General features: G+C 38.4%; 2 protein-coding genes across 4 annotated transcripts; both read left to right on the top strand.

Moving 5' to 3' along the window:
• Positions 1-401: 401 nt before the first annotated feature.
• si:dkey-88n24.6 lies at positions 402-3,905 on the top strand. Of its 2 annotated transcripts, NM_001328043.1 has the most exons (5): positions 402-739; positions 895-933; positions 1,018-1,374; positions 3,021-3,371; positions 3,528-3,905. In NM_001328043.1, the coding sequence occupies exons 2-5, from the start codon at positions 897-899 to the stop codon at positions 3,887-3,889; spliced, it is 1,107 nt and encodes a 368-aa protein (NP_001314972.1). In that variant the 5' UTR covers positions 402-739; positions 895-896; the 3' UTR covers positions 3,890-3,905. The 2 variants fall into 2 exon arrangements, with proteins under 2 accessions (NP_001314972.1, NP_001020650.1); NM_001025479.1 differs by lacking the exon at positions 3,021-3,371 and having other exon boundaries at positions 716-790; positions 3,528-3,897.
• Positions 3,906-10,795: 6,890 nt separating this feature from the next.
• Positions 10,796-12,605, top strand: si:dkey-88n24.7. Of its 2 annotated transcripts, NM_001328054.1 has the most exons (5): positions 10,796-10,836; positions 10,993-11,031; positions 11,124-11,465; positions 11,711-12,079; positions 12,236-12,605. In NM_001328054.1, the coding sequence occupies exons 2-5, from the start codon at positions 10,995-10,997 to the stop codon at positions 12,595-12,597; spliced, it is 1,110 nt and encodes a 369-aa protein (NP_001314983.1). In that variant the 5' UTR covers positions 10,796-10,836; positions 10,993-10,994; the 3' UTR covers positions 12,598-12,605. The 2 variants fall into 2 exon arrangements, with proteins under 2 accessions (NP_001314983.1, NP_001020651.1); NM_001025480.1 differs by lacking the exons at positions 10,796-10,836; positions 11,711-12,079 and having other exon boundaries at positions 10,977-11,031.
• The last annotated feature ends 1,905 nt before the right edge of the window (positions 12,606-14,510 follow it).

The following is a 14,510-nucleotide window of genomic DNA, read 5'->3' as shown; positions in this document are numbered from 1 at the left end:
TATCCAGAATGGGCGACACGGTGGCTCTGTGACTAGCACTGTTGCCTCACAGCAAGAATACCAATGGTGCTGGGTCCTCGCTAAGCCATTTGGTATTTCTGTGTGGAGTTTGCATGTTCTCCCCGGGTCCGCGTGGGTTTCCCCCGGGTTCCCCGGTTTCCTCCCACCATCCAAATGTGCTCTATATTATAGATAAAATAAGCCTAAACCCTTTTTATAATGTCTTACTCTCAGGAAGTTCGCCTTGGCCTCAGCAGCGGGGGAGTTTGAGATAGACCTGAGCTCAATCTCCACTCGCCCTGAAAAAGAGGGGGAGCCCTGGGCTCGAGGATCCTTTGACCTCAGGGCTCTCTCCCGGGACAGCATGCCAAACAAGCTATGTTTAAATCATGAGCTAAGTGTGAACTGTTGAATTGACTGACACCTGAAACAATGAAACCCTGGAAAGCCAAAAACAAGAAAAGAAAAGGCTATTTTTGAGGGTGAATTTCTTGTGTAACCAGTATGAAAATAGTTTATTTTGAAACATACACACTCTCCACCCAAATGAACAGACTTCCACAGAAGTCCAGAAAAAACATGTGAATGAGGAAGAAAAATGAAAAAGGCCTTTGTTTAGAGTATTAAACAAATGCTGTGACGTGTTGATTAACGGATGAGAGCAGATATAGAATCATCACACAGTCTGAATCTGCAGACAGAAACATCAGACTGAGGACAGGAACACACCAGCTCTGAAGTAAGAGCAACTCACATCTACATTATTTACACAAACACACTTCTGATATCAGTTGATGCTCTTATTGATTGTATATTCTGCATGTTTCACTTTTACCTGCTCAAATGTTTTACTCTAGAATGAATCAGATTTTTTGTCAATATTCTCTTCCTCAGAAATGGCTCAATCTCTATATTTCCCTCTTCACCTCATTGGTTTGTAGATTTATTGATGGTTTATAGTTTCATTAGGTTTGACTCTGTTCTGAAAAGCATTAAAGCAAAGTGTCTCTTTCACAGCTCTCTGCTCCATATCTGAATGTGTTCAGCGTCAGTATCACTTTATAAATGAGAACAAGAACTGGACTGAAGCTCAGAGATACTGCAGAGAGAAATACACAGATCTGGCCACTGTTGACAACATGAACGACTTAATCCAGCTGAAGAAGAGTGCGAATAATGAAGGGGTTCAGAATATTTGGATTGGTCTTCAGAGGACGGGTGTTTATAAATGGTATTGGTCTTCAGGTGATCCTGCGCTCTTTCTGAACTGGGCATCTGGAGAACCAGCCGGCAGTGAAGAGTGTGCTGTTATGAGAAATGGACAGTGGATTGTTTGGCTATGTAGTAATGTCTCATTCTTCATCTGCAACAACAGTGAGTTCAAACCCCTCTTAAAAATATTGTAATTATACAAGCAATTACATGTCCTATTATTAACATGTTAACTGATAATACGAAATGCATATGATGTGTAAGTATCATATTATTATATGCTTGTAAATGTCATTAAAATAGCACATTTGTTGAAATGTACAGCATGAATGCAAAACGTTTCAGTTATTTGTTCAATTCACACCATTTGGTTGTTGCGTGGAAATCAGATTTTTAAAAATGAACTTTTAGAAAATTGAGCATGTCCTTAGTTCAGGCAGGATACATCAGTCAAGCTTGCTTCAGCTGAGTGTCAGGCTGTCTACACCGTGCACCAGTCTAATTCTGACAGCTACCAGTGCAGTCTACTTAGGCTACGATCACACTGTGCTCAAATCTGATTGTTTTTCTCAGATCAAATTTTTTTGCATAGCTCTTCACATTGTTGTTATACATGTGGCCAATATCAGATTTGCAATGTGAACAGACCATGGTCCTAAACAGACCCGTGTAACCCTGCCGGTCTCACGCCACCCAACCCGCTCCGAGCTGGTATCGAACCGGCGACCTTCCGCATGGGAGTTGGTTGCTCTACCAAGGAGGCTAAAGACCTTCAAGCGTCTGTTGCTAGAGCACCTTTAGAGGTCAGAGGAGTGAGGTTTACCTGCACAGCACTTACTAGCTGGCCTCCGTTACACACACATACGCAAAAGTACATTACGGAGAGCACAACATGCCTATTTATGCACACAGTGTTTACTATATGAGGTAAGCACTGTTACGATTACCAGCGATCAGATTCCATAAGATCACTGGTTTGCTCTATCAATAACCATGGACTACACTTCCGCCTTTGATGGACTACATATTCATACATGCACTCCGGCCACACTCACACATGCTTCCTCATCTAGACTGATTACTCGAACCACCTGAGGATTGTCATAGACTGCTTGCAGACACTACTTAAACCACACTATCACCCTTTCACTCGGCCGAGTCTTCTGTAACGACGGGAGTGACACTGACAACAGAAGTTGGATCCACATGCAGGTTTACTCGTTGTCAGGCTAGCAGTGGTCAAAATAGGTGCAAACGGTTATGTACAGGCAGTCCAGAATCGTAATCAAACACAGGCAAGAGGTCAGAATGCAGGCGGCTAAACAGGAGAACAAGGAAAATACAGGTTAGGGTCTGAATACAGAGATACAAGACAAGGAAGACGCGTTGTAGTGTCACTTTAGTAGACAACCAGATTTTAATTGGGGCCAGTGCCCCTTGTTTTGTTTATTTTTTACTGTGTAAATTGAGCAAAGTGCATCACAGACCAGTATAAATGTGTTCAATATATTCATTATATGCATGAGCATATTTCAGTACATGTACATTTTAAAAATATTAGTACTGACTATAAATCACACAATTATTTATGTGCATAGATATACAGTGTTGTGTACATATTTTCACGTTACAAAGATTTAAATATATAACAATATTGTATACTAATACATTATGATTCTGTACGTGTTTATGTCAGATGTTGTCTTATGAAAGAGCTGAGAGATATTACTTTGGTAACGCAAGCATTTCTGCTGCTTTCCCCTGATGCTCTTGTTCCTGTCATTCATTCATTAATTCATTCATTTAAGCAAGCACAGGACTGGTGTTTGTCAATCAGTCGATGACCTGGAGAGAAGCTCAGAGTTACTGCAGACAGAATCACATTGATCTGGTCAGTGTGAGGAACCAGAATGAGAATCAACAGCTGGAGAAGTTCATTAATGACAGAAACTCATCTGGATCTGCAGTCTGGATCGGTCTGTTCAGAGACACATGGCAGTGGTTAGATCAGAGCAACTCCTCATTCAGATACTGGTATCCTGGTGAACCAAATAATTATGGAGGTCATGAAGACTGTGCAGTGATTGGAAAGAATACACAGAGAGGATGGGCAGATGTCCCTTGTGATAGTCGCCAAATTCCTTTTGTGTGTCATGAAGGTGAGCAGATCCTCCGAACACACTCAATCCATCATCATCTCTAGATCTCTTAAAGTTGACTCTACATGTCTGACATGACAAATTCCTCCACAGTGTTTGTTCTGCATGTTGTTGTTGATCAGTCTCTCTCTAGTTTCTGCTTTGTTTTGTGTCCAGATAAACTGATTGTGATCCAGCAGAATCTGTCGTGGTCTGAAGCTCTGAGATACTGCAGACAGAATCATGTGGATCTGGTCTCGGTTCAGTCAGTGGAGATGCAGCGTCGTGTGATGAATGTGGTTAAACTGGCGTCTACTGAGGCGGTGTGGTTGGGTTTACACCACTACTGCAGCATGAACATGTGGCTCTGGGTGAGTGGAGACATGGTGTGCTATCAGAACTGGGCTCCAGGGAACGGCAGCACACCGGAAAACTGCAAACTGGAGAACAGAAAAGGAGCAGTTCAGTCTGGAGGAAATCAGACCTGGATCAGCCTTCCTGAATCTCACAGACTCAACTTCATCTGCACTAACTACTGAGAGAAGATGTGTCTGTGTGTTTACTCACGTTCATATTTTTTATTTTTATATGTTTGATTTATTATTTTTTAGTAATATAAAATCCTATATTCCTATAATGAATCTGCAGTTTGTGCTTTAAAAATTGCCAAATATTTTATTTCTGTTTTATCTGTAATAATATAATGTGTTCTTAAAGTTTTAACATCAGTTTTTAAGGTTAATGTTCTTCAGTTTAAGATTCTTTAGATGTGATGTGATATGTGTGTGTTTTCAGTGTGTTTTCTAGATCTGCTGGTGTTTGGTCTCTTTATGTTTTGCTGAATGTGATTCTGTGAGCAGCAGATCTTCAGTAAATCATGATTTGTGTTTCAGCTGAATGAAATCTGCTTTATTCAGAAAGGCAGAAGAGAAGTTTGGGTATAAAATGTGATTGATCCTAAATCATGAAATAAACAGAACATCAACTGAAATAAACTGATCTACAGTCAGTTTTCTTGTCTCCTGTTTATTTGCTAATGTCTCTCCAGCATCACAATAATCAGATAATTAAATGTAGTGCAAATATTTAAGTGTGTTTAACTGTTGATTTGTTTGGTTTAGATTTAGTATGGAAATTCCAGCTTCCTGGAATGAATATTTTGAGACTTGAATATTTCTGTAGGGATGTTGATTTTTATTGTAGCGCCTCCTGCTGGTGTTTGAGAGTTTGACTAGAAGAATGATTCTGCTCTCAGAGTGTCCTATATATATATATATATATATATATATATATATATATATATATATATATATTCTCAAAGTATACTCACTGGCCACTTTACTAGGTACGCCTTACTAGTACCTGGTTGGACCCTTTTTTGACTTCAGTACTGGAAAAATTCCTTAGAGATTTTGGTTTATATTGACATGATAGCATCACGCAATTGCTGCCGATTTGTCAGCTGTACATCGATGACGCGAACCACATCTCAAAGGTGCTTTATTGGGTTGAGATCTGGTGACTGTGAAGGCCATTTGAATACAGTGAAGTTATTGTCATGTTCAAGAAACCAGTCTGAGATGTTTGGCGCTTTATGACATGGTGTGTTATCCTGCTGGAAGTAGCCATCAGAAGATGTGATCATAAAGAGATGGACGTTATAAGATTGGATTTTAACAACAGCGGTTCGAACTGTAATTTTTCCAAGTGACTAAAAAGTTATTAGCATGATGGTAAAAAACTACATTTCTAGTCAAACCATTCTTCTGCAATCTTATACCAAAATTTTAAATAAGGGCAGTATTAATAGCTATAAATGTGGAAAGGGTTGATATTATGTAAGTGTACTGTATTGAAATATGGAGCAATTAAGTGTTGATGTTAAATCAAAAGTAATTCACAAATACTTGAAAATGAAATTATTTAATGACAAAATTGTTCTATGGTTACAACTGAATTAATTACAAAATAACTGTATAAGATGATAAAACTGGAAGTGATAAAACAAATGATATAAATTGTACCCAGCTTCAATTAAAATAAAGTTACCAGAGGTAAAAGGAGAGACAGAGGGAGGGAGATACAAAGAGAGTAAGTAGGCCTCAAACAGCCTGAGAACAGTAGAGCCAGAGAACACAGAATCCAGGGCAGGAGCAGACCAGGGAAAAGAGACAAAGTTTACCAGCTATTTTGTCTCTTTTGTATGGATTGTATACAGTTTGAACCAAAAAATGACCAGTCTGGTAGATGAAGAAGAGCCGGAGTCAGAGATTTAAATAAATAAATAAAGTTTACTGAAGATAGTTTGCAGTTTCATCAGCAGAAGCCAGCTTCAACACTCGCAATGAGTTCCTAGGCAGCTCTCACATAACGTCATTAACTGCGTCACACATACAGGTGTCCTAACCTGATTGGTTAAAACACAGAGGGCTCTATTTTGACGGTCCATGCGCAGAGCGCAAAACGCAGGGCGCAAACGCTTTCAGGGCGTGTCCGGACGCGTTTTTGCTAATTTAAGGACGGGAAATCTGCCTTGCGCCGCATGTTCTAAAAGGGTTGAGTTTATTTTCTTAATGAGTTATAGGTGTGTTTTGAGAATAAACCAATCAGAGTCTCATCTCCCATTCCCTTTAAGACCCAGCAGCGTTGCGCCATAAGCGCATTCGCTATTTACAGGACGCAAAGTAAGTCTGACGCCTGTTTCACATCGCAAGCGTCAGCGGCGCGTGAGCAGCGCGTGTGTTTTCGGCGTCTATGTTAACAGATTAGAGCTTTCATACCGCACGCAGCAGCAGCACGTCAGAGCGAGGCGTGAGCGTCGCCGAAGCAGCAGTGCAGCCATTGTTTCGGCCCTGGGTCTATTTTTGACGCGCTGCTCACGCTCAATTAAAGTGACAGTGCATTGATAATGACCAAAACGCAATTTTAGCAATTTTACCCAATAAATGCGTTAATAATGTCAAATGGTTTATATATAGTCATTCAAATTAACTTAAAACGATTTAAAACGGCAACAAACATTTATTTAGGCCCGAACTACAAAACCAAATGTAAAACAATTTTAGTATCAGTTTTGCTTAAGTTGCACACTAGTGTTGTAGGAGAGGGGAAATAGAATATTTACGGGATTTGTAGTCCATAGCGAAGTGTATTGTGGGTAGTGTAGTTCGACACGCATGCTGGATTATGTGAGCTCGCTGTGTTCTGTGCAGCTGAGCAGAGAAGTTTTAATCGGCTTTGTTTTATGTTCACTCGAATTATTCCTACCGGGAGCTGTTTGCACTCTGAATCTGACAACACGAAAATAAGTAAAAGAATGACATGCATTAATTACTTTTGTCCGTCTCATCCTCTGCACGAGCATGAATTAACGAGCTGTTATTCTGCCGCTGGACATCACTGAAGCGGAGAAAGCAACACTAGTTTGATGATGTATAAATATCATTATAACTATATTGTATAAATATTATTATAACTATATTGTATAAATATGATTATAACTAGGTCTACAGCAACCTGATAATAAAAAACAAATGACATGATATCACAGGCGATTGTCCTCTGACTGTAGACACTTCTCATGTAAGTTAGTTTGAGAAGCATACAGCACTATTTGATCTATAAAATTCGTAAAATAAACATTTGCCGGTTAAAGAAACAGCATAGGAGGGGCCTTGGTGCAGATGAAAAGTTTAAAATGTGTATTTGTATATAGAGAGACATGGATAACTAGATAGAATAGACAGAGATGGGTTGATCTCTGCAATACACTCGACTCCAATACACCCAATTTTATTCTTCGTTTAATTTTTTTAATGTATGTCAGTGCTGTAAATGGGCCAGAAAGTTTAACCTGGTGCCATAAAATCAGTCTGCTGCATCTGACGCTATTGCTGTCTCTTTAATATTATGTTATTACCCCAGGGGTCGCAATCCAATTGAACTAGTAACTATAAGCTACTATAGTAACAATATTGCATGCAACTATAAACAACTATTTTTTTCTCTTCAGTAAAAAATGGTAATTCTAGTGGTTAATTGAAAATAAATAGATTTTTGGAAATCACCAGGCGACCCCTCTTCATTATACCGCGACCCCTAGGGGGGTCCCGACCCCCACTTTGGGAACCACTGGTCTAAAACCTGACAGGTGGGCAAATCTAAGCTTGTTTTTAATTAAACAAATATAAATATGGATATAATAAATAATACAGCTAATAATAATAACATTATTCAAAAGCAAATGGTTATGAATGAACTGAAAAAGCCTCCCGAGATGAAGAAGACATAAAAGCAGTGATTTTTCATATTTATGTAGGCTAGAAATAATATGTTTTGTAATATTTTAATCCTTTATATTTATATTCTGTATCTATTCTTATTATATCCTATATATATCCTTAATATTTACATGTTTTCATATGTAAAGATATTTGCTTATTGCTCTCTTGTGTGTATTAAGAAGTGTGTAAGCGAGGCGCAACTTTGCAAAACGACTCTTGCCCCAAGCTGAAACTACCAAAAGACTATTGCGTCACGCCTTGCGCCACACTGCGCCGGGTGTATGATAGGGCCCAGATAGACTAGGAAATTTCCACATGGGGTTTGTGCGTATATTCAGAACAATATCTTAAGCATAAACGTCAGACATCCTTTAGACTGATTAGAGCTGACTCCAGACCTGTGAAACGGATCAACAATCAAATAAAACACACACACAAAGTATAATCTGTTTCTTATTCAAGGCTGAGTGTACTCTCAGCCGTCTTTATCAAAACTGGTTAAAAACCGGTAGAATCTACATTCAGGCAGTTATATTCTTACTACACAAAGTCTATCTTGAATAAAAAGTAGAATCACTTTAAACAGAATTAACCGTAAAAATAACAAAATTCCTAGAAAAACTCCTAGAAATAACAATAGAAACAGTTGATTCCAGTCCTCAGCCCTCAGTTCCACTCAAGGTCTCCATGACCTCTGACCTAGTTTGCTGGCTTCTGAAAATAGTTATAAAGAGACAGGCAAATGCAATGAACATTCTTATATTAAGCAATGTGTTAACTTATTCATAAATTAAAATCAATTCACAGTTAAATACTCACTCAAATAATCAAATAATTATATTTAATTTTAAAAAATTATGAGAAACAAGATGACGAGAAAAGGATAAACGTTGGTCCATGATGAGACGGATTGGAAAGCAGAAATCCAAATCCTTCAATTTCTTGACCATGTGACCAAAGCCCAAATACTAAAATATTTAAAATAACCAATCAACATGTGACCACATCATAAAACCCCTGAAGTCCACACACCAGGCCCTGATCTCATCGGTATCTGCCATCGGAATTTGTGTGGGACTTCTTTAGACTCTTGCAACATGGTCAGCAACAATACTCAGGTAGGCTGTGGCCTTGACACAAATTAGTATTAACGGGCCCAAAGCTTGCCATTAAAATGTCCCCCACACCATTACACCACCACCAGCAGCCTGAACCATTGATACAAGGCAGGATGGATTCATGCTTTCATGTTGTTGAGGCCAAATTCTGACTTGATCATCTGAATGTGTGAGCAGAAATGGAGACTCATCAGAGCAGCAACGTTTCTCCAATCTTCTCTTGTCCAGTTTTGGTGAGTCTGTGTGAATTGTAGCGTCAGTTTCCTGTTTTTAGCTGACAGAAGCGGCACCCAGTGTGCTCTTCTGCTGCTGTAGCCCATCCGCCTCAATGTTGGACGTGTTGTGTGTTCAGAGATGCTCTTCAACAGACCTCGGTTGTAACGAGTGCTAACCTCTGGCATCAACAAGGCATTTGCACCTACAGAACAAGTCAACTCTGAAAAATGGACTGACATCGTTTCAATTTACTAGAACTTCTTTGTTCAGCTACCTTGACATAATCTACATTGTAAAAGAGCTATAGAATTAAAGATAAATTAAATTGAATTGAAGTACCGCTCACTGGATATATGCTCTTTTTCAGACCATTCTCTGTAAACACTAGAGATGGTTGTGCGTGAAAATCCCAGTAGATCAGCAGTTTCTGAAATACTCAGAGCAGCCCGTCTGGGACTAACAACCATGCCACGTTCAAGGTCACTTGAATCCCCTTTCTTCCCCATTCTGATGCTGAGTTTAAATTACAGCAGATCATCTTGACCATGTCTACATGCCGAAATGCATTGAGTTGCTGAGTTTATTCACAGTTGCGAGACAGTGAATAAGCATCTGTCCTTTGTCTTTCAGAAGAACAAAGGTGTTAAAAGGGCCAGAACTTGCAGAACGGGTTGGTGATCTAATCAACATTGTCTCAAAGACCATGGATTACAGCGGATTAAATCGCCAATTTATCCAGCACACATTTTACGCAGCTGATGCCCTTCCAGCTGCAAACCATCACTGGGAAAACTTTTCTTTATTCAAAATTAAACTTTATTGACTATTCTAAAATAAACTAACAACTATTTTCAAAACGTATGCGTGTCTTGCCGTTTCAATCAACTGTTTTTTATGCACATATCCAAAATGTGCAACAATTGGTGGATGGAAATGTAGATGTTGTGTCTATGTAAATATGCAAAAACCAGAGTCTTTAAAAAAAAAAAAAAGAGGACGTCATGTGCATGTGTAATGGAGGCCAGATGATCCTTGATCCTTTTTGTTAGAGCAACCGACCCCATTGCAAAAAGGCTTGGCAGGTTACACAAGCAGCTCTTCAGTTGTACATTTCTTTTCACATCTGACTTTGATGGACAGAACAAAAGTAAATAAATGAGCCAACATTTCCACAGACCACTGCTATCTTCAGTCTCCTCGTGTGTTACTGTACTTTAGAAACTCATTAAAAAAACAGAAAAGCCAAACGTACGTCACACTAAACAGATGCAACATAAGTGACCAAACCCTGTTATAACGTCACAGTGGTCGTTTAATTGTGACCACCGAAGTATACAGTACGTCATGAAAGTTCATATATGTAAATCATTTTTTTATTAATTTCTACTTTCTTCCTAAAAGACACTGATGTCAGCATGCAAATATGAGGAAAGAAGAGGACAGAAAACACATATGGAGGAAGCTAAATATGAACAGGGTTTTTTGGTGTAATAAACAAATGTGACGCACAAGGTTATACAAAAATAATACAACAAGCTGATTAATTCTGAAATTTAAAATGTAAATCTCTCTCTCTCTTTCTCTCTCTCTCTCTCTCTCTCTCTCTCTCTCTCTCTCTCTATATATATATATATATATATATATATATATATATATATATATATATATATATATAATGCTGATGGACACGGATGTCAATATGGAAAAAAGGGAAAACATATAGAGGAAGCACAATATGAAAATGAATTTAGAGTAGTAAACATGTTGTGACGTTCTGAAAGACGGATGAGTGCAGATATAGAATCATCACACAGTCTGAACCTGCATACAGAAATATCAGACTGAGGACAGAAACACACCAGCTTTGAAGTAAGAACTACACACATTACATTATTTACACACAAACACACTTCTGACATCTGTTGATGCTCTTATTGATTACTGTACATTTATGTTTCTCTTTAACCTTCTTAAATGTTTTACTCTAGAATTAATCTGACTGTTTGTCAATATTCTCTTCATCAGAAATGGCTCAGACTCTATATTTCCCTCTTCTCCTCATTGGTGAGTGTGTTTGTAGTTTTATTGATGGTTTATAGTTTCATTAGGTTTGACTCTGTTCTGAACATCATTAAAGCAAAGTGTCTCTTTCACAGCTCTCTGCTCCATATCTGAATGTGTTCAGCGTCAGTATCACTTTATCAATGAGGGGAAGAACTGGACTGAAGCTCAGAGATACTGCAGAGAGAATTACACAGATCTGGCCACTGTTGACAACATGAACGACTTGATCCAGCTGATGAAGAGTGTGAATGATGGACGTGTCTGGATTGGTCTTCAGAGGATGAGTAATTGGCATTGGTCTTCAGGTGATCCTGTGCTCTTTCTGAACTGGGCATCTGGACAACCAGCCAGCATTAGTGACTGTACTGTTATGTATAATGGACAGTGGATTAATGAGGCATGTAGTAACACCCATTTCTTCATCTGCTTCCAAAGTGAGTATAAACATTTTAAAAAACTTCAAATCGACCTGTATATGTGACAACATATAATAAAGGAGAAAAAAAATATATAATAAAGGGACTAAGCTGACAAGAAAATATAAATATAAATAGTTTAAAAAATACACAAGCATTTCTGATGCTTGCACTGCTACTTCTGTACATATCACCAGTCATAGATCATAAGAGAAATAAAGAATGAACTGATAAAATAATGTTTCTATTTGTCTTTCTTAAAGTGAGCGGAGGACTGGTGTTTGTTAATCAGCTGATGAACTGGAGAGCTGCTCAGAGTTACTGCAGACAGAATCACATTGATCTGGTCAGTGTGAGGAACCAGAATGAGAATCAACAGCTGGAGAAGTTCATTAATGACAGAAACTCATCTGGATCTGCAGTCTGGATCGGTCTGTTCAGAGACACATGGCAGTGGTCGGATCAGAGCAACTCCTCATTCAGATACTGGAGTACTGGTGAACCAAATAATGTTGGAGGGAATGAAGACTGTGCAATGATCAGTCAGTATCCTCAGGGACTATGGAATGACATCCCTTGTCACTTTCAGTTTCCTTTTGTGTGTCATCAGGATTTTTTTGTGCTTCATAAAGGTGAGCAGATCCTCCAAACACACTCAATCCATCATCAGCTCCAGATCTCTTAAAGTCGACTCTACATGTCTGACATGACAAATTCCTCCACAGTGTTTGTTCTGCATGTTGTTGTTGATCAGTCTCTCTCTAGTTTCTGCTTTGTTTTTTGTCCAGATAAACTGATTGTGATCCAGCAGAATCTGTCGTGGTCTGAAGCTTTGAGATACTGCAGACAGAATCATGTGGATCTGGTCTCGGTTCAGTCAGTGGAGATGCAGCGTCGTGTGATGAACGTGGTTAAACTGGCGTCTACTGAGGCGGTGTGGTTGGGTTTACACAACTTCTGCAGCATAAACACGTGGCTCTGGGTGAATGGAGACATGGTGTGCTATCAGAACTGGGCTCCAGGGAACGGCAGCACACCGGAAAACTGCAAACTGGAGAACAGAAAAGGAGCAGTTCAGTCTGGAGGAGATCAGACCTGGATCAGCCTTCCTGAATCTCACAGACTCAACTTCATCTGCACTAACTACTGAGAGAAGATGTGTCTGTGTGTTTACTCACATTCACTGTTTTCTATTTTTATATGTTTAATTTATTCTTAAAATCCTAAAATCCTGTAGTGAATCTGCAGTTTGTGCTTAAAAAATTGCAGAATGTTTAATTTCTGTGTTTTATCTGTCATAATAAAATGTGTTCTTAAAGTTTTAACATCAATGTTTAAGATTAAAGTTTAAGGTTCTTGTGTTTAAGGTGTAAGATTCTTTAGATGTGATGTGTGTGTTTTCAGTGTGTTTTCTAGATCTGCTGGTGTTTGGTCTCTTTATGTTTTGCTGAATGTGATTCTGTGAGCAGCAGATCTTCAGTAAATCATGATTTGTGTCTGAGCTGAATGAAATCTGCTTTATTCAGAAAGGCAGAGAGAAGTCTGGGTATAAAATGTGATTGATCCTAAATCATGAAATAAACAGAATATCAGATGAAATAAACTGATCTACAGTCAGTGTTCTTGTCTACTGTTTATTTGCTAATGTAAATTAATCAGAAAATTAAAGGCAGTGCATATATTAAAGTGTGTTTAACTGTTGATTAGTTTGGCTCAGATTTAATATGGAAATTTCAGCTTCCTGGAATGAATGTTTCTGCCGGGATGATGGTTTTTACTGTAGCACCTCCTGCTGGTGTTTGAGAGTTTGAAAAGAAGAATTCTGTTCTCAATTGTGTGCAGTATTCCAGTGTAGTTATTTTTCTCAATGTATACAGTGGGGGCAATATAAATTAAACACATTTTTATGTTTTTTTCCTGGGAATAATATTCCTAAAGGGACTGTCGACATGAAATTGAAGCAGATTTTAGTAAAAACCCAAACAGTACAAACATAAACATAAAACAAAACAAAAAGATCTGTAAAATTAGTTCTGTGGAATAACAGTGAAATAACACAAGTAGAAAGAGCTGAACTACTGAAATGTTGTTAATACTTCATATTAACGGCTTGTTTGGTGCTGCAGTTCAAAGACGCCTCTCATAAGGAGATTGAATTCTCATGCATTGCTCAGGTGTGAGTTTCTCACAGACTTCAACAGTGTCAAAATCTTGATGCTTCTGTGGGTCTCGTCTATCAAATCTGAGCTTTATTCTGTATTTTCTATTGGATTAGGGTCAGGTGATTGGCTGGCCCAAAAGCATCTGAGAGTCTCCTCGGCTGTGTTTTGGATCATTGTCTTGCTGAAATGTCCTCCCTGGTTTCATCTTCATCCTCCTGCTAATATAGATGTTGGATTGAAGCAGCTGATATTCACTTACACAGAAAAAGGGCAGAGGCTTGCTGAAGAACTGCTGACTTTCACACCCTTTCTTCATGTGTTCAATACTTTTCCCTATGTCATTTCATTTTATTGCACAGAACTTCATTTGTGAACTTATTATATTTATTTTCTTTGTGTGTGTATATATATATATATATATATATATATATATATATATATATATATATATATATATATACATATACATATATATGGATTTCTTTGGTTGCTATCAACATCCAGTGAAAATTTTAAGTCTGCAGTACCTTTAGGGTACGGTACGTTTAACTAGTGTTAATGTGTCTTCTGAACTCAGGGGCTCACTCATGAACCGTATTCGAGTCTGCCTGAAAGAGGTATGGTTTGTGCAGACTCTGGAACGGTTCACTTCTGATATGAATGAAATTGTGCCAAATAACAGAAATGAACTGGCAAACGTCCTTCAAACTTTCGTTTTTATACTGTTCATTCATGTGTGTGTGTGTGAATCACCTAATTTGGTGACAAACAGGACTGACCCAGTGCAAACAGTGACAACTTGTCTCCACCAAAAAGACTTCTGCAGACATCGCGTGATGATATGAAGGTTTAAAATATATTTTTGCAGCAGATAGATGCAAGTGGCTTTCTGTATTTTGGT

This window comes from Danio rerio, chromosome 7, assembly GCF_049306965.1.
Source record: "Danio rerio strain Tuebingen ecotype United States chromosome 7, GRCz12tu, whole genome shotgun sequence".
NCBI classification, from domain to species: Eukaryota; Metazoa; Chordata; class Actinopteri; order Cypriniformes; family Danionidae; genus Danio; species Danio rerio.
This window is presented reverse-complemented; position numbering and strand designations above follow the sequence as displayed.